At 38.3% G+C, this 20,855-nt stretch overlaps 1 protein-coding gene across 1 annotated transcript in view; it reads right to left on the bottom strand.

The window, feature by feature from the left end:
* Positions 1–6,827: 6,827 nt before the first annotated feature.
* The window catches only part of FRZB (frizzled related protein), a 38,307-nt gene continuing 24,279 nt past the window's right edge, over positions 6,828–20,855 (bottom strand). Inside the window, exons 3-6 of the mRNA XM_063318099.1 lie at positions 20,161–20,226; positions 19,207–19,411; positions 16,882–16,945; positions 6,828–8,385 (exon numbers count right to left, since the gene is read on the bottom strand). Coding sequence (XP_063174169.1) covers positions 8,275–8,385; positions 16,882–16,945; positions 19,207–19,411; positions 20,161–20,226 — 446 coding nt within the window. The 3' untranslated portion in view covers positions 6,828–8,274. The remainder of the gene's footprint in view (positions 8,386–16,881; positions 16,946–19,206; positions 19,412–20,160; positions 20,227–20,855) is intronic.

Genomic DNA, 20,855 nt, shown 5'->3' with positions numbered 1-20,855 from the left:
TTGTTATTAGAATTCATTTTCCCCACCTAAGCCTGAGGTTTTAAGAAGATTCTGAAAACATTTGGGACTAATTGGCTATTTTATGATGAAGAGAAACAGATTGTATTAGGGAATGTCAAGGATATTGCCCTGAAATTATAAAAAACAGGAGGAGGAAAAGCTCCAAATCTTACTGTGCTTGGGGTTTTCCATCTGCTGGAACAAAGAAAGATCCTATCCTACAATGGAGATGCCCTGATATGATATATATAACTTTCTAGAAAGCATGCCAGCCATTCTGTGCTTAAACTAAAAAGGTGTGAGCATGCTGAATATCACAAAGAAATAATGGCAGATGTTGCTATGCCTTATAAAACTCATCCTGCTTCATCCTGAATTTGGGAATTTGCTGAACTTAAAACTAGTTTTAAGAAGTTGGTTTCTGTGTATTCCATCTGAACTGGGCACTGCAGAAATTAGAATCCATTGGTTCCATCATCATCATCATCATCATCATCATTGATTATTAAATTAAATGGGCATCTGGTTTTCTGCAAAACCAAGTGCTAGCTTTGGCTCTAGCATTGTCTTTGTCAGCACTTGATCCCACAGGCATTTTTAAAAAATAAACATGGTGACGGGCTGCATCTCAGAACTTGTATGGAAGTGTGCAGTTAACTCTGATGAGTTACAAAGAGCAATTTTATTTCCTGATCTTCTTCATATTCCTGAAACAGAAAGTTTCTGATCTGGAGCTTTTGATGGCTTTAAGGTATTTGATGGAAAGTTTCTGATCTGGAGCTTTTGATGGCTTTAAGGTATTTGATGGAAAGTTTCTGATCTGGAGCTTTTGATGGCTTTAAGGTATTTTTATTGGGTTGTGCAAAACTTTAGAGCTACTATTGAAATAATTACACAAAGGCTGGAAACTTTTCACAGAAGTACAGAAGAATTAAAAACAAATATTTAAAATGTCATAGGAAAAAGATTAATCAGCTTGAAGGTACAGATAAGACATGTGTTAAGTAATGGAAAATGTTCAAGAAGAAAAGGTCCATAAAAAAAACTTGTTCTACAGAAGTAATTTCAATAAAATCAATCTCTAGCAGATTTTAGATTTTGTTTTTCCACTACACCTGGAATATAACTTAACAGCATATCCTGTTGCTTTCTGTTGGGAGCCATTGGGATGATCTTGGAGAAGGCATCCAGAAACTGTTAGGACAACAGCAGGTGCAGAAGAAACATGGGTTAAGCCCAGGAGGGCAGGAGAGCATGAGAAAGAGGCTCAGACTGGATGTGCAAATGATAGTCATATAATAGCTAAAATGTACAAATGGTTATTAAGGTTTGCAACAGAGGATGAACAGGTTAAAGACTGTATGGTGAAATGGGCTGCAAGCTTTGGTTATAATATGAATATGGATATATGGGAGAAAATCTGGGAAACTGGTATTAAATTTATATTGTGTTATAATTTAAGAGAGAACTTCTATAAAATGATGTGCCAATGGTATATGACACCAGCTAAACTGTCAAAAATGTATAAAGGAATATCAAATCAATGTTGGAAGTGTGAAAAAGAAGAGAGGAATTTTTAGCGATTATGGTGGACTTGTGAAAAAGCAAAGCAATTTTGGGTGTAAATCCATACAGTGATGCAGAAGATATTCCAGACTAACATCACGATGAAACCAGAATTATTCCTATTGGTTTTTATTGACATGGAATTAGAAAAGAAATATGGGAAATTAATACTGTAAATGGCAACTGTGGCAAGATTATTGTATGCAAAAAGATGGAAAAGTAATGAAATATGTACAGTAGAAGATTGAATTATAAAATTAACTGAACTTGCAGAAATGGTGAAGCTGACCAGTCTGATCAGAGAAAAAAACGACAAATATTGTTTTTGAAAGACTGGAAACCTTATATAGTAGTAAATTCTAAGGACTTTGAAAGAAAAGCTTGGAATCCTATTTTAAGAAATAAGTGGTCTCATGCTTTAAATAAAATTAAATTCATTTCCTGCAATCTTCAAATGAGTTCAATTAAGCATTTCTTTTTCAAGGTTATAGGATATTCGATGGATGTTTAAGAAGGATGGGTATCAACCTCTTTATGCAGAAAATGTAATGTATTTGAGGGATTTTAACACACAGGATTTAGGTCTTCTCAATGGTGGTTCCATTTTGGTTTATTTTTCATATTATTGATTTGATTTTAGATTTAAAATATTTAAAGATGTTAATGTGAGGTTGAATTATGCGCTGAAAACTTGAAATTTCTCTTCCCACTCCAGGCCTGTTGGCAAAATCAGGTTTTTAACTTTTTACAGAAGCCAAGGAGTAAGGGGGCCTGTCTCACCTCTGGGGAAAGAGGGCGGGAGCTACTGCAGAGAAGACCCGCTTCTGAGACTCCGCAAGATGGAATTCCTTACAGATGGGGTCCATAACATGCCCTCTCTGCATGACCGGGTGGGATGGGTCAATGTGATGGGAAGAGACAGTCCCTCAGGTAATATTTGTAATATTCCACAGGATTGAGATTCAGTTCAAAACTGAGTTGCTTTTCACTTTTATACATGTATCATAGTATTTATATAAGCTTATAATTTTTTTCCTCTTATTTACTGGGAAAGATTTTTTTTCTTTTTACATACATTGTTTTGTATCGTCTGGTAGTTCTTCTTTTTGTGTACTATCGCAATAAAAATATAACATCAAGATAAGGTATTAGACTGGGCTAGGCATTCTATGCAATATTGTGCCCCTAAAATTATAAATGATTTTCAGGATGCCCACCAACAACTAAATAAATTTCCTTGAGGTTAGGGTTGGGCAAGAAATAAATATAACAATAACTTCTAAGCATTACATTTTGATCTATATAAAATAATGATAGAACCTTACAGCTTCATAAAATAACATTGTTTCTTTGGAAGTAAGTAAAAAAAACCCCTTTCTTGATAATTTAAAAACAGTTTTTTAATGGGAAGGATGAGCTTGCTTGCTTAGCATTTGTGTAATTTCTGAAGTCGGGGCTTAAATTTGAAGACAGCCAACTGTCATTCACCAGGAAAAAAAGAGGGAGAGGGAGGGAGAGGGAGGGCGGGGTATTTTCAATAGAAGAGAATAGCTCAGAGTTGAACTGCAGAGTCCTTGGTGTTCTCTGAGCTTGGTTGGTTGCTTCCAAATGTTTCATTACCTGACTAGGTAACATCATCAGTGTGAGCAAGTGTGGGATTTTCTGTCTATCTACAGTAGCTTGCCCTGCCAGTGTTGGTGGGGGTGTGGTTTTCTCCTTGGTAGTTCCTTGATTAGGTATTGTTTTCTGCCTGATTGTTTGTCTGGTGTTAATCCCTGCTTATCTGGGTATAGGCTGCTGGAGAGGATGGGTTCTGGTCTTTTTGTTTCCTTCTTAGCTTTTTTATTGTCTCTTTTGAATGGTGTGTAAATGTGGTCTATCTCTGTGTGTCTATTGATGGCTGAATGAAAGTGCAAGCAAACAACCAAGCTCAGAGAGCACCACAGTGTTTCTTGCTTTAAATCAGCTTTTCTTAAACTGCTTCTAAACTGCTGCATCTTGCAAAGCACTGCCAGGCTTCAGGGCGGCCCTTCTGAGCTAAAGGGTACCCATCTTCTTTCCCTTCCACTCTCATGCTTGGTGCTTGTAAATCTCTCCCCCTCTCTCTAACCATGGCCTTCTTGCCCTACTTGCCCATTGTAATTCCCTCTGCAGACTGAGTGCCAGATCAGATGGTCAGAGCTTGGTGTAGAAGCCCCCAGCCATGATTACACCCTCTTTGAAAGGCAAAGACAGTGCGTTAAAAAGCCAGAGAACAAACAGGATACTCCGCTTTTATGCAGAGCTCTGGAACTGTTGTGTTACTTGCATTCAGTGTACTTCTGCATCAGACCAGGAACCCTTGTCTCCTGACTCCCTTGGTTCTCAATCCATACTTTAGGAAATGCTGTATTGGGGCCTAGTCAACCCTATTGTGCTGCAACACAGAGCCTAGTATTTGTAAACCTCCATGGGCATATTTCAACTTCTGATATTTATTCATTCATTCATTCATTCATTCATTCATTCATTCATTCATTCATCTATCAAATTTGTCATCGCCCATCATCTCTCACCAGAGGGACTCTGGGCAGTTTACAACAAAATAATCAATAGAACAATAAATATACAATTACAATATACAAAAATACAATTGCAGATAAACAAATTGTGTAGCTGCTAGGCATGCAGACCTACATAATCTCTGCACTCAGCTACTACTGCCGGGGTACTGTAGTAGTGAAATCTACTTCAAACATGGTCCTGCCTCAGACTTGTCAAAAGTTGTATAGCTTGGGCAATTAAAATCGCTTAAGGCAGTTCACAGACCAGGACTTCAAGAACACTTTGATAATTTATGGCTAACTTTGGAGGCCTCATGCCAACTGTGGATAAGCACCTTGAAAAAAGTGGGTGTGCCAAAGCCAAAAGTGGCCAAACCACCCCACACATATATTGATACTTATCTACATATCTGTTTTTCCACTCACGCTTAGCATATATTCCTTTATTCTTTCTTACTTTCCAATTCTCCATTGTGAGATGCACAGCTTTATGGAGCCCACTTCTTGGTCCTTGGCTATATTTTAGTAATGGAAGTGAACTTCATGACGTCCGGGGAGTGGGGGAGCCTCTGCACAGAAGAATTGCAGAGACCAAAATAGTGGCTGAAGATCAAAACCTGTTCTTTCTCATTCCAGAGTGCAGGACACAGAATCATGGATTTAAGGTACAACAAGGCAGGTTCTGACTCATAAGTTAGGGGAAATCTCCTAACAATAATAGCAGTTTGAACCACTTACCAGAGAAATGGGGGGGCTGCGTTTCATTGGATGTCTTCAAGCAGAGGTTAGACAACCAACTGTTTGGGATGCTTTAAGCTGGATTCCTGCACTGAGCAGGGAGTGGGAATTAATGGCCTAAATATCCCCTCCCAGCAGGATGCAATGAAGGGAGAGTGTTGAGTTGCCCATATCTCTGGCACATGCCTCTGTCTTAGAAACAAATTTGATCCCCTCCCAATCTATTACAAAAATCGCAGGGGACTTGCAAAGCCAGGCATAACGGCATGCTTTGGGATGATAACCATAAAGAGCTTTGCCCTCATGCCGTTTTACCCTCAAGGGTATATAGTTATAGGAAATTATCGTTCATGCCGTAACAGCATCCTGCTAATTATCCAGAGAAGCTGTGGTACGCATTTGCTCCCTGAAAGAATAACAACCAGATGCAGAAAGGTATGGTTTTAATCAGCCACCCTGGATAACCCACTGCATCCAAGAGCACGTACATCTCCATGCATTTGTTATATGACAAAATAGTATCGCTATTTCCACTTTATATATGCATGTTCCAAATTGATTGTCAAAGTATTTTTGTCAGCCAGTTCAATCTATCTGTCTTTGTAATTTAGCAATATGAGCTTATTTTATTTTTAGCCATACTCGAAGTAATTTTTCCCCCCAAGGCCTGCTGTATTGCCTCATCATAGCAGGGAATGGGCAGGAGTTGTTCCTGAGAAGGATGAGCAAAGAACTCTGGGAGTGTATGTCAAGAGTATATCCTCCCAGCAGGCCACCCAAGGCATGGAGGTCATCCCAGCTGCCCAGCTAAAGCAAGCAGGCACCCGTATTGGCCAGCAGCAATATAGGAAGATGCTGGAGGCAGATGATCAACGATTTGTAAGAATGCCTGTAACATGCTGTCAAAATTTAAAGTGCCAATACTGGCCCAAAGGGTTGGCATCTCTACAGTCAAAGGAAAAAGAGAGCAGGATTAAGGGTGTCATTCCTTACTTCAGATAGCTGTGTTGCCCCTATAAAAGTCCAATTGAGAAATGGCAATGGGCATACTTCCAATTTTCTGGTCTCTACTCCTGTTCTCTGTCTCAACTGTCAAGATGGATGTTCTAAGGAGAAATATAGGGGGTGACAGGGCTGGTTTGAGTGGCCAGCATTGCTATCTTTCTTAAAAGAGGCCAGCATCCCTTAAAGAGGGCCAACCTTGAGCAAATTATCCTACTTCAGAAGAGCCCCATCCTAGTTGCCCCATGTTAACTGGCTGACACGGAGGTGGTAAAGTGAGGAATGCATCCTATCAGGAAACAGTAGAACTAGCAACTTTGTTGTATAATGGGGTAAGGTATGCAGTGTGGACTTTTACAACACAAGGATCCACATTGACCACAGGATTGCCATCAATAAGAGCAGGACCAGGTTTTATCTTGACATAATATAGTACATTGTTCCACAAGTACAACTTGTGCCTTTTTTGAAGAAGTAACTGGCAACTCTGCATTTATATAAAGCACATTTAGAGCTGCATCCAAGGCAATCAATGTCAATCATTACTGAAAATAAAATCTGCAACTACCTGTACCTGGTTTATTTTTAGTCATGCAGAACTATGATGCAGGGGGTGTGGCAGAGCTTTGGGAAGCTTTTTCATATGGAAATACTGTGTTGCACCCTGACCTTTTTAAACCAAAGGGTATTAAGCTAAAAATAACTAGAGAGGTAAAAATCTGGGGGAAGGATGCGAAAAAGGGAAGAGGGGAATAATAATTAAAATCAAATACTGTATGTCACTTCCCTACCCCCCCGCCCAAAGTTTTTTTCCCTGGGCTTTTCTCTTTGAGTCACATTTAAATATGATGAAAATTATATCTAACAATTATCATTTTGAAGCCTTACGTATGTTCTCACAGTCTGAATTCTAATTTAATTTCTGAATGCAACCACCGTAACTATTACATGCCAAAGGAATGTATACCCTTTTTTGCTAAAATAATTGTTTTATTTCAATTCAGAGAGGGAAAGAAAGTTAGAATTACAGCTTCAAACTATTGGCACTGTTACAAAAGACTTAAGAGATGTGATCATTAGGATGATCTGTTGGCACACGTTGAACAGAAATATGTATTGTAAGCTATTAAATATGTCCACTGTTTGCAAAGAAGTCAACTTTTTTTTTGCTACTACAGTTCTTTTAAGGGTGAAGAGACCCTATGGTTCTCCAGGAGTGTTAGACTCAGACTCCCATTGTCCACCGCCAACATGGTATGGGAGTTCTGCTCCAGTAATAGCTGAAGGACCACACTTGTAGCTTTCTTAGAAGTGTTCTTCCTAATCCCCAACACTGACCATTAAACATTCCAGTTGCATGTAGACAGTGAAATACAATAAAAAGGACAGCCAGGAAATGACAAAGTGCAGATCTACACTGAGATGGAGGCCTGATGATGACCACTTGTATTCCTATGACTCCACAGCAACAATGAAAAGAAGCATGGGAGAATTGTTAACAGAGGGCAAGTATGGGGTATCTTCTGGCAAGATTTAACAGTCCTATACAACCTTTCCCACATGGATTAAGACCTTCAAAAGTAAATCCTTCAGGCAGTCTTTGTCATGGCTAATGTTTTAAAACAAGGCTTCATATAAGTGGTTTACTGAAGCAGAATCGACATTTAGCAAACTTACTCTAAAAGGCCTAACTCTTTTGGTATAATCTCTTTGCATAATCTATATTGCCATGAAGAGTATTAATGTGAGTGGGGGGAGAGGGGTGAACGCTTAAAATCGACCAATTCCCCACTTGCCAATTGTAGAAATAGTTTGTGTTTGCTAGATAACGTTAACTGTTAGAACTTTTTTGCCTTTTGTTGTTTAATTTCTACTACTAAAGGCCCATGAAATTCTTAATTTTTCTTAATATATTGGGATCTGATGTTCTTCACATCCATCTCATCCTTCTTTATAACTACAGGGTAATTTGGATTATGTTTCTTCCCAAATACAACCTAAGAATTCTGGAATTTGTTTTTTTAAAATGTCCCTTTAGGCAACTTGCTTATGTCAGAGATACATATGTAGAAAGTGTTTGTGGATTTCTAGACTGAAGCAATTGTATTCAAACAATTACCATGAGCATCTAATAACATCAGTTTGGCCATTTTAAAAAAGAAAAATGTTTGTCAATGTAATTCACAGATAGATGTTTGTGAATATAATATACCTTTTTCCCCCCAAGTGTTCGTACTCCTGCAAATGCAAGAGGCAAGAAAACATGAAGGGAAGAAAAAAACTAACATTGGCTACAGCATGAACTCATAGTAAACAATAAAAGGCAACGTGCAATAGTGCAATTTCTCTTTTGCTGCTTCAAGAAGGCAAGTCTTTAATTTATACAAGTCCATGGATTAGTTTTGGCCTCAAGATATTTTCCATCTTAGTTGCGCCTTTGCCGTGGATTGGTGGTTCTCCCAGATCTGGGAGCAGAATCACTTTGTCCAGGTTCATTTCTGCCTTTCGCAGGATGACGGAGTTTCTGGTCCCAGCGCTGTAAGATCAAAAAGAAAAAGTGAGACTATCACAACAGCAATTAAATTTCCTCCCTAAAGATGTGCTCCTCTCATCTTTTAGTAAAAGTAATTAGCCCTTTATATGAGAATTAGATTTCTATAATATATAATTATGTGCAAAGATAGACAAACAAACATTGGCTCTTTTACTTTACTTGTAGCTTAAAGGGTTGATTTGCAAAAATCAATGGCCACATCCTGGCTCAAATAATTCTGTTCTAATGAACTGTTGTGAAGCATACATAACTATCTACCCTCTTTGCTTCATTGTGTTCCAGCCCAACATTTGTGGCACCCAAGAGAAAGAAGCAGAAAGACCTCTTCTGGTCTTCACTTCCCATATCCACAGTTAACATGGCTGCTGAGATTATAGGAGGGAAAGTCCAAACATCTGGAAAGCACTAGCTGGTGGAAGATCCCAACTTGGGGAAATCCTGTTAAAAATGGAATACAACTCTCACCTATTTTTTGCCTAAGAGTTCATTTTTAGGAATGTATATATGTAAGCCTGCACAGTGTAGACGTAAATTTATTTATTTATTTTTATTTATTTTTTATTTTCTGTCCCACCTTTATTATTTTTATAAATAACTCAAGGCAGGGAACATACCTAAATACTCCCTCCTCCTCCTATTTTCCCCACAACAACAACCCTGTGAGGTGAGTTGGGCTGAGAGAGAGGGACTGGCCCAAGGTCACCCAGCCGGCTTTCATGCCTAAGGCAGGACTAGAACTCACGGTCTCCTGGTTTCTAGCCCATTGCCTTAACCACTAGACCAAACTGGCTCTGAATACTGGATTAGGAACAGGAAGACCCAGTTCTAGTCCCCCTTAGGCACAGAAGCTTGGCTGGCTGACTTTGGGTCGGTCACACTCTCTCAGTCCTAGACTAGGAAGTCGAAAAACATCTACCTACTAACCCAGACTGGACCATCATGGTAAATTACCATCTGTAACCTTGATCCTCTTCACTGAAGATTGATTCAGATGGGAAGCATATCATATAGCTTTTAATTAGGTAAGTAAGAAGGTGAGTATATTTAATTTTTGTTAAAAATTCACTTGGAATTAATTACCACCAAGCAATGTATTTTTAGTGCTGCCACAAGATCAGCTTCCTGGCAGGCAAAAAGAAAAGGCTCAAGAGCAAGCATTGTTCACTACATGAAATGAGGCACCACCACATATTGTATCCTGCCTTTGCCCACACTGCTAGTCTCATAAGAATGATTGGGTGGAGATGTCTCACTCTGATAACATTTAACTTACCCCAAACTTTATGGCCAGACTTTTATCCCCTAAATTTCCATCAACTGAACCTATGCATGTTATGGGGAGTAACGGTACAACCCTTGTAGTATGTTAAATTCCTTTTTATCCCAGGTCAGACTTGGGTCAAAACTGATCTCAATAAACAAAGTCAATGCACTTCTTCTTTGTCATTATCTGCTCACAAATGAACAACACATGGTTGTTTGTGCAACACTATTTTGCTAAAGTCAAATCCTGCCAGTTCTCTGGCAGGGAGCAGACAGGGCTGCTAATTCACTTCTAATTATATATTCCTTTTAAATTCAAAGCAAGTTCTAATTTGGCCCTAGAAATGAGTTATTAGTATGCACCCAAATGTTTATAACGTGAGCCCTTACAGGACTATTAGAAACAACTATTTGTATGTATGCATAAGAATGATAAACATTTTACTTTGTGCTACTGTAACTTTATGCAGTAAAACAGGGTACAGTACTGTTTTACTGTATATGTTAATGTGTATCTATATTTGGGTTTTAATCATTGGCCTGCCCCCCTCTAGAATGCCTTTAATTAAGTAATGTTAGGCCACCTTAGAGATCTTATTAATAGAAATGAACCGGTGAACACCAACATATGATGACACAAGCAGAAAAATGCCTTGCAGTTAATTTATTTTTCAAATAAAAACTAAGTGAAACCAACTATGGCCAAACTGGGGTAAATGAAAAACACACATGCACACACACACCAGTCATGTGTGAACACAACAGGGATGAAGGACAAACCATGCCAATCCTCTCATTTTTTGGTCACCCAACATCTATTTCTATATGTGTTCCCTTCATCTGTTCTCCCTCCTCCTGGAATTTCAGGCTTCAAAGTGTAAACATCCAAAATTTAAATAGCGCTGGAGGAATCCAGGTATCCCTTCTTTAATTTCTTTAATAAATTAGAAACAACATGCTAAAACTTGCAAGATAAGCAATAGCAGATGCACCAGTGAGGACAATCTCATTCTTCCTTCAGCCCATTTACTATTTTTTAGCCACATTCACCATTTTCCTGAATAAAAATTAGCAGAATAAACAATATTCTGCAAAGTGCAGAAAGGAGTCAGAAATAATAAGCAAGGAATTAAATATATGAGATAAAAGAAGGAAATAGAGCAAAATCTGGTTGATGCAAACACCGTTCTCCATACTTTTCTGTCTTTGCAAACAGCTTGTTCTGTTGGTTCTACATTGCCTTTTATACTTCAAACTTCTCACACCCTCTCTTTTTGACAATCTCAGTTTCTCCCTTTCAACTTCCCTTGTTTTCCTTTCTGTAGAGGAACAATACTATCATTTTTCTGTTTATCAGGTCAAGATGAAGATTTCATACATGTTAAACAAGTCACACAGCCACTGCCTGAGCAAACCACTTCCATATTTTAACATTTCTCAAATTACACTGTCTGCAACGGCAGCCTTATCATTTTCCACACCCTCACAGCATTTTCCTCTTCGAAATATCACTATTATTCTCATACATATCCCTAAAATACTCCTTCCAGCATTCCCTCACTTCAGTTTCCTTCCAAGTCATCACTTTTATTTTCATTCTACTCATTCTGCTGGAGGCTCCTTGTTTTAGCTTTTCTCACTCACAACCAAAACATTTTTAAAATGTTCCATCAACATTGCTCTGCATTTTCTCTGCCTGTTTTGATCTTAGCCACTCCGTGCTCTCTTCAGTTGCATTCTTTGTAACTATATTTTTCTCTACATTTACATTATACAGTATCTTTCCATTATTGTAATTTTTGCAGCAGTCTTTCTCTTAAACGCTTTTCCTCCCTCATCCACTGCCTCTTTCATTTCATCATTCCACCAAGCTTCCTTTTTCATACGTCCCACTACCAAAATTTAACATGCTTTAATGGCACAGTGAAGCATAATTCTTTTCACTGGCTTCCAAATAGTTCCCATACACCCTCTCCTATAGTTTATTCATTTTGCTGGAAGATTAATCTATCATCTAATAATTTTATTTTTTATCTATCTATCTATCATCTATCTTATTATTATTACCGCCCATCTCCCCTACTCGGGGGAGACATACTTCCTCTTCATTCATTTTACTCCAGTTTCTTTCACTTTTCTTTTCTTCCATGTCCATTTTTTCCCAATATCCACCTATGATAATATCAGATAGTGCTCTCGGTGGTATCACTACCTTCATCTTCTTTGTGGTTTCTGCTAGAGAAAGTGTATACTTATGTGCTTCTGTGAAGAGAGGGATAAATTTTATTAATAGGATGCCTTATTTTATAGGTAATTTATTTTGATAATTATGAATTGTAATACATTTAGCTTTTTGGTCTTGGCCCTCTCCTTTTTTGAAGTATGGTTTCTGACAGGAATATAGACGTATATGCATATATGCACACACATATGCAAACATGTTGTATGCACAGATTTACTTGCGGGAGGAAGAAAATCTGTATCCATTTCAGTTGAAGCTGGTAAGTCTAGATTGACACGGTGGGGAAGCCAAACACTACACAGAATTTTTGCCTGTCTTTATCATTTTTTTTTAAATAGCTTTCTGGGGGTGGAGTTTAGCAGATTTACTATTAATAGCAAATTTACTGAGCAGAAGAGAGGACACACACAGACAAATTATTTTATTTCATTTTTTGATTTACTGGATTTGTTAAGGCTTCCCAACTCCAAGAAGTCTCTGGGCTGTTTACAGTAAGTCCAATACAACATATTAAAAACCACATGATTGCACAGACCAAAATAATACTCCCCAACCTGCAAAAACTCAACAGGGGCTCCATAGCCACCCGAACCCCAGGCCTTGGAACAGAGCCAGGTCTTAAGACAGTGCGAGCCGTGGATATCTCTGGGGAATGCTGTTCCAGAGGGCAGGGTCTGCAACAGCGGAGGCATGCTTCCTCAGTTCCATAAGTTGACAGCCTTTAATTGATGGGTCCCAGAGAGCTCCCACTCTGCCTGGATGCACTGGAAGGGCAGAAATAATCAGAGACAGGCAGTCTCTCAAATAACTAAGGCCTATGCCATGAAAGGCTTCATTGGTGATGACTAGTGTCTTGAATTGCACCTGGAAGCCAACTGGTAACCAATGCAGCTTACTTAGCAATGATGGCACATGGGCATAACAAGAAATGTCCATTACTGTTTGCACCACTGTGCTTTGAACCAGCTGTAGCTTCCAAATGGTCTTCAAGGGCAGCCCATGCAGAGCACATCACAGTAATCCAATCTCGAGGTAACAAGGGCATGAGTGACTGTCAATTTAATAACAATAGCTTCCACCCACCTAAAAAACTTCTCATCTAAAGGCCTGAAAAAATATAAAAACCTGAGAATATGGGAGCAGAACATGAAGAAAGCTGGAGACAGAGTAAAAAGGAAGACAAATCAATTAATGGAAGAACTACGGTCCCAAACCTGTTAATCAATACTAGGCATTTTCACAGACCACTGTTGCTGGCCAAAATGTCAAGAATGTTTTCTTTGCTAGCACTTCTAGGTTCTTTACCTACTGAGGATCTTTATCGATGCGTCCTTTTTTGACACTTAAATCTGAGAGTTCAAATAAATCCTTATTTCTCCCACAAAGTGGTATAGCTAGTGTATTTGACACCTGGAACAGATCTGGGGCCTGAGCAGCAGCTGCAGGATCCAGGCTGGCCAAATCACCATCAGTCCACCATACTCCATCTCCGTGGCTGCACTGTACCACCGACTGCCAAACAGCTGATAGGGCACTGGCCGAAGTGACTGAACTCCACACCCATCACTGACCCTCCAGATCATCTCCTCATTGCCTTCGGCAAGTAAGATGCTCTTGCCAGGTGCCCTTCGACTTCAAGTCATCAAAGGGATGACAAGGAACCTTTTAGTTGGTCTGTTTTTTTCAAAATTCCCCAGAGACAATGCACTTCCTTATTGTACCCAGGGCAGTCCACTTCTACCACCCTGCCCTTGGTGCACCCCTGCTCCTAGAGCATTTATTTCCTGATCTAGTGCTGATTCATCAGCTCTGCATGTTAACCAGGATGGGTTATTCCCATTTTGATAAGATCTTATTGAACTGATTGGATTCCACGATCACTTGAGATATGCAAACAGCTCTTTTTGCTCAGCACTTTCCCCTTATTTTATAGAGAGGAAGGACAGACAATTATTTCTCTTCAATTTTTCTCTGTGCATACATTATGCCAAAATAAATATATTAGTTTTTCAGGTGGCCCTATATTCTACTGTTTTTCCACTCACTTTTTGTTTTTGTCTTTTTAATCAAAGAGCATCAAAGCTACCTCAGCCCATTTGAGTACCATTACATACACTTTTGTCTGAATTTGTTGGTAAAGGGGAAGTGTTGGAGGACTTTACCCACAGCTGAGAGTTTAAGTTGTTAAGCAGTTTTCATGCTTGGGCTTAGATGTTTAGGGAAGAAAAAATGCAATATTTTTGGTCACAGAGAAAACCAGAAAGTGTGAGTAGTATGTTATGTTTCCAGGCCACTTTGACCTAGACGGTGATAAATACTATTAAATACAGACTGCAAAAGCAGAGTTAACTCTTTATCAAACAATACATTGAAACAAAGCAGTTGAATTGTCTGCTGCCTGTTTTTTAACAAATCTCTTATGACATGTCAAGATAATTTTTCAAAACACTTTTCAACTTATGTATGCCATTTTAGGGCAATATATGTAACTGTCCCTTACAGATGACTTCCTTATAAGTTGCATTTCTGTTGCCATATGTCTCTTGCTACCATATACGAACATGATCACAATATATTAAAAAGTGTTTGTTATAAGAAAGACAATATTTCATATCATGGACAATTGTCCACAATATCAGGGTTTCTCAGAAAACATCAGCTGTACTTTCAGCTTGGAAAGCATAAGAAAGAGGGTTTTACTAAATTGGTGGTGGTCACCAGTATATGTGGCTGATGGCTATATGTTTAAACCCATAAATGAGTGTGGGAAAGTGGGCTGTAGTGTTTCCTTCTTCCAGCAGTGAGAGTAAGAAATAATCTATGTTGCATAACAGATCAGATTTTAAAGCCCTGTTATGCAAAGTGAATCATGAGAGCCTCTGGACAGCACGTCATACACAAAGCTCAAGTGAAAGAGCTCGCGCCATTGTCCTCCCCACATTGCCAAGCAATTTAAAAGGATTTTCCTGAATTCAAAATAACCTTCCATTAACACCAAAAGAGCAGGAGCATGTTCAAAGCTCAGCATGTTCTCCTCTGGTGTCCCCACAGACACGTACTTAAAAGTTCCTGACTTAATACCCTCCGAACCCCCGTAGGGATAGACTGAGTGGACTATTGTTTTGTGTTTTGGCAGCAGTTTTAAAAAAGAAGATGAGTAGATGTAAAGGGGAAAGCCAACGGCATTCTGAAGACAAAGGACGCCTTAGCAGCAGTGCTGACAAGATCTCCACAGCCTGTAGATATGGCCAATTCTAAACAGAGGGATAAGTGAACTGTGTCAGGGGCATTGCTCTCTTTTCTGATACTCAGCCATTTTGAAAAACTTGAATTGGGTGGACGGCCATTGTAGAAGGAAGTTTACAAGCAGCGGATATTTCTGTAGAGCTGTTCTCTTTTAAAACTTAGTAACTAGTGGTTCTATCAAGATGGAGGCAACTCTGAGCATACTGCCTTCTAGCAACAATCATGCTATACCAGGCTGTAGCAAATACCAGTCCTTTTATTTCCCTGCATTTCCTTTTAACTTTTGAAAAAATCCAAGAGCATTGCAGAGCATAGTTCCTGCTACACATTCAACCTCGATGGTCTGCAAAACCAAGAAACTGGTCATGACTGGAACTTAGTTCTACTTTGTTATGGACCCTATCTGTAAAAGAATTCCATCTGGCGGGTCCAGGAAGTGGGCCTTCTCTGCAGTAGCCCCCACCCTCTGGAACATCCTCCCTACAGAGGTGAGACAGGCCCCCTTGCTCCTGGACTTCTGTAAAAAACTAAAAACCTGGTTTTGCCAGCTTGCCTGGAGAGGAAAGGGGAATAGTCATTCCTGGGGATGGCTAGTACCTTAGAACGGCCCTTATACTCGCAGACTGATACAGATTTTTCAGCCATCTGGATTTTACCACATTTTAGATATTTATTGTTTATTTATATTTATATTTATTATTTTATAATTGTATTGAATTGTAAATTTTGTCTTTTTGTAAACCGCCCAGGGTCCCTCCTTGGGGGGAGATAGGCAGTGATAAAATTTGATAAATAAATAAATAAAACAAAGCAACAACATTCTGGATCAAAGCAGAATTATTACTCTGAAATCATCAACATCTAACCCCTTTGGTGCCACTCTGTTACATGTAGATCTTAAACTAGCATCTTTTTAAAAATCAACATGACCCATGGTTCTTCAACAATATCTTCAGATCTATTGACAATACTACCAATAATGCTCTACACCATAGACAATATTAACAGTATATAGAAGATGGTATCAAGATGGTAATTGTTTTTGATTTCTTCTATACATACTGTAACTCTTACCACCCTTAACTTTAAAAGAATATGGAATGTGTCTTGTTATAGTTGCTTCGTTACTCCAGCATTTACCATTACACATTCTATCACTGACATTCCATTCTGGCTAATGTTTTATTCATCTGTCGTAATACACATTGCTTCATATTTTTCCTGTTTGTTTTAACACAGGGTACATCACTAATCACAGAAAATCTATATGTGTTATGTTGAAAAGCAACCCTAAAGGAAAGCAACCCTTTTCCCAAAGTGCTGTCCTAAAATTTAATAATGCTAAACAATTATCTGTGCTTGTTCTGCTCATTTTCTATTACATATGTTTAATATTTTTACACCATTCTCTATGGTGTAACTCTTCATCTCTAGTTTAGATCACCTTGTTTACGTATTCATTTACAGATTTTGGAATTTGTTTTGGCATGGGAGGTACTTGGTATAATGAAAAGGAGATTTGGTTTTGTATAGGAAAAATATCCCCCTGTGGAAATAGGAGATGCCTGAGGCCGTATTCTCACTTAAGCATGCCAGACTGTTAAGCCTAACTGAATGTTTCTGAGTAAACAAACAGAATCAGGCAGCTTGTTTAGAAATAAGGCAAAAATATAACAACATATAATCAAGGTCAAACATGATTATGCAATTAATTAAATTAGTCTTACCTTCACTTTTTTACCAAGACGATCCTTCCATTTCTCAGCTATGGAGCCTTCTACTAAGAGTAATCTATGCATTTTTAAGAAAAAGAGCAACAATGATTATATATGAAATGCAAAATAGGTCAGCTTAAGAAGAATGAGAAGCTGTATGTTCAAGGAGCAAATGCAGATTTATTAATGACCACTACAACTTCCATTCAAGTTTCATAGCAACAGTCTACTTCTTCCGTTCTTTGAAATGTTTGTTCATACAATCTGTACTTATGGAGAGAAAGGTAGTCATGAATATATTGGTTGTTGTTTTAATTGATTATTGTAAACTGTCCAGAGTCCCCTGATGGGAGGAGATGGGCGGGGACAAATTGGATAAATAAATATAACTATATATAGTTATATAAATATATAACTATACCCTAACCACCCAGAGTTCCCTTTTTGGGAGAGAGAAGTGGTGATAGAAATTTGAAAAATAAATAAATAAATAAATATGAGTACCGGTAGTAAATATTATTACAGTGGTTTAGCCAAAAGACGGAGAAAAAATATTCAACTCTTTGCAGTGTTGGACTTTGGTCGATTCAGGACATATTCTTAGAAATAGATAAAACTATTTTCAGGAGGACATGGGTGGCTTTGTTTGATTTATATTACAATAAAGCTCCTAAAAGTTAAGGTGTCACAAAACGTTTTTGTATGAAATTAGGCAGAAACATCTAAAACAGCGATGTAGATCTTTACAATTAGACAGCCTCTGAAGTGATGTAATGTGACAATTTTAGCCTAGGGAAAGGATATGAAAATCAACAAATATCGTTAATATTGCATTCGTGTCCTAACTTTGAAATTAATTTAACCTCAAACACAATCTGATGACATGGGCCAGGCACAGAGATTCACATGACCAAATCCATACAATTTCTGATTCTGAAACAATGAGTTCCAACCAAGATCCCAATTTTTCGGACTCTGACACTCAAGATCTGTTGACAACCTGTTGTACCCCTCCCCTCTCCCCAGATGTACTAGAACTGTGACTTCAAGAATTCCCAACCAGAAAAGTGCTAGCTGAGAATACTGGACGTAGGTGCATACCTTACACTTCAGAACGCTCTCCGGGGTAGGGAAATATGACCATTGGCTGTCTAAATATAAACTAAATGACTGATCAATTAACTAGGTTGGACAGTCTTTTCATGACCAAGGACACTTCTCAGTTGAGGAGCTTGAGATCTGCAGAATGGGAAGTAATGCACCACACAGGGACAGGACTAGTTTGGGGAGAATGTGGTTTTTGGTTTTTGGGGAGTGTTATGATATACCTACAGTATATTAGTTTCTCTACAGTGGTGGGAAACTAGGCTGTGATTTATGGTCACAAGGAGCTGGAAACTCCACAAAACAAGGGTTCAGGAACTGAATGCTGCCTGAGGCTGCAGACTGCCCATTCAGCAAGACTGAAGATTACAGCAAGCCAATGGGTGAGTCAGAACTGTGGCCTAGACTATTTAAAGCTTTGGCAAACTTAGTTTTTGCAAAATGCAAGCTGTCTGGCTACTGGCTGACATTAGCTGAATAAAGCCATTTATCAGGTCTGAGAGGTTGCTCTTGCTGCCAATTACCTTCTTCAACAATTTAGGTGCTGTTTTCTACTATTAAATTCTGATTACTGAAGTCTTACTCCACATGCTTCCAAGAAATGGCTAGCCATCCTTAATTCTGGGGGCCATTGAATAGATGGGAATTTTAAGATCAAGCTATGGGTGCAAAGCACCATTTTTCTGGGCAACTGGGAATGCGTCCAACAAGGCTCTGGATGATGGTCACCTGCCATTTTTTATTTTGCAAGAAAGCCTATGAACTCCACATGGAGTCCAAAAGCACTCTTGGAAATAAATATGGAGCACTAAAGAATACCAGATCTCCTTTAATTTATATTGAAAAAAAATATTAAGAAGGTTAGGGAAGCAAGAGGGCACCAAGTAAGATCTTCTGTTTAATGAAGCCATATATACACAAAGTCCCAATCTACAGGAAAACTCATGAGACAACTGCCTCTGTTTACTAACTTCTTCAAAACTATGCCAACTTTATTCATTAAAGAGATGCTGATTTTTTCCTCCATCTACTCATGTTCTTCTCTTCTTTTTTAAATTTCTTTTCCAATCGAAATATTAACCACCCGATAAAATAGCTTGTTTTCTATAACATTCGGTCCACAATCAACTCAACATTTCTCTTTCGGTTTCCTAATTTTAGTCAGTTAACTGTGTTGTTCTGGAAAGTTCTGGCAGAATTAATGGAAGGGAGGACACCTGTTGGCATTATTACCTGGAACGTTCCTCATCTTCATAGCCCATGATGATGTACTCTTCATTAGCACTAAGTGGTGGGCAAAGACAGCCAGAGTTTGTATATAAATTGACTGTGTCCCTAGGAATGTTCACCAATGAAGATTTTAGAATCTCTTTTACTTCGACCACTGCAGTGACATCATGACATTTGGTCTTTACCTCTTTAACTTTAGCCCGAATAACTGAAGAAAAAGGAGAAGAACAGGAGTTAAAACGAGGACATCTAATGGTGTGTCTTTCAGAATATTTTGTTCTTTTCAACCCAGAGAGGAATTATCATGTAAAAAAGGTGTAAATTAATGAATAATTGAAAACATAGTAACAAGCTTTTTATTTTCTTAAAACAACAAATACTGTCATTAGCACCAAAAAGGTAGTTTAAGAATATTAAAGTCTTAGCATTTTGTTATTAGTAATGAATAACAATAGCTACCTTCTTGAAATCAATATTCTTGTTTTTATTTCTTTTCTAAAGAAGTGCTTGTACATATTATGCATGTAAAATCAGTGCATTTATATCTAGCACTTTTGTACCTCTGAAATTTCCCAAACATGTTTGGTTGATCTTATTATCTCCAGAAAACTGCTTATTCTGGACAGTGTCATATGAAGACTCAGAAATGACAGGTTCAAATTCCATTAAGCCTCAAAACTTGTTGATTGACCTTGGGACAGCCAATCTCTTTGGCAGCCTGAACTACCTAAAATGGTTGCTTTGAGCATGAAACAGGTGAGGGAGGCAACTGAGTTCCTTAAAAGTCACTTTCAGTAGATGATTTTTGCCCCTCAACAGCTGACCATGTTTTCTTGGCCTTTGGAGATAGCAATTGGCAAAAGTAGCTGCCCAAGAACCTCTTTCTGTCAAATCATTTCTGCTTTTATTTAATCTTCTGTTCTTCAAAGGTTATTGCTTGCCTCACGCCATGCTTACCATAGTTGTAATTGTTCCGAAGATAAGTCTTCTGGGTAGCTTTTATAGGCTTGCATTTGCAGCGCTCTAGAAAACAGAATTTCCCTTTGCATTAGAACTAAAAAATGAGAGGTACGTGATTTGGCAATAAACATCTGTCTTAACAGTAGGAATTGGTTTGTGTCTTGCTCAGCCCATTTCTTGAGGGAAAAAAAGGTTAAGTTTACTGTGTATATACAGTATTTTAAAGATTTATTAGAAACCTTACTGTCAAAAGAAAGATAGTTATATTTTACTATTATTTCATCTTCTCTTCTGAAATATTATAACCATTTAAGGCATTTATTTCTGCATACAGCTGAACAGGGCATAAAATTCAAGTTTGCATCAAATTATTTTCTCAATGTCATAAAACAAGAGAGTAGTAGAGTTCGTCTTGGATACTGTGATTCAGAGCAGAAAGTTGGGTATGCAGACCATGGATGGGATTCCTTGATAGTCTAAACATGACATATCCCACCAGCCTACCTCTCCTCCCTGATTTTTTTCCCAATACCTCCCTTTGCTCAATCATTGCTGTTGTCCCAATGCAAATCCCAATCTATTTCGATGACTTCTTCTTGCTATCATAATAGACCCAGATTCTTTGATACAGTGATTGGTAGGATGTAAGGTTTACAAAAGTCAAGAACCATTCATTTAGAGTAAAAGACATA

The sequence above is a fragment of the Candoia aspera genome, chromosome 1, assembly GCF_035149785.1.
Source record: "Candoia aspera isolate rCanAsp1 chromosome 1, rCanAsp1.hap2, whole genome shotgun sequence".
Taxonomy (NCBI): Eukaryota; Metazoa; Chordata; class Lepidosauria; order Squamata; family Boidae; genus Candoia; species Candoia aspera.
This window is presented reverse-complemented; position numbering and strand designations above follow the sequence as displayed.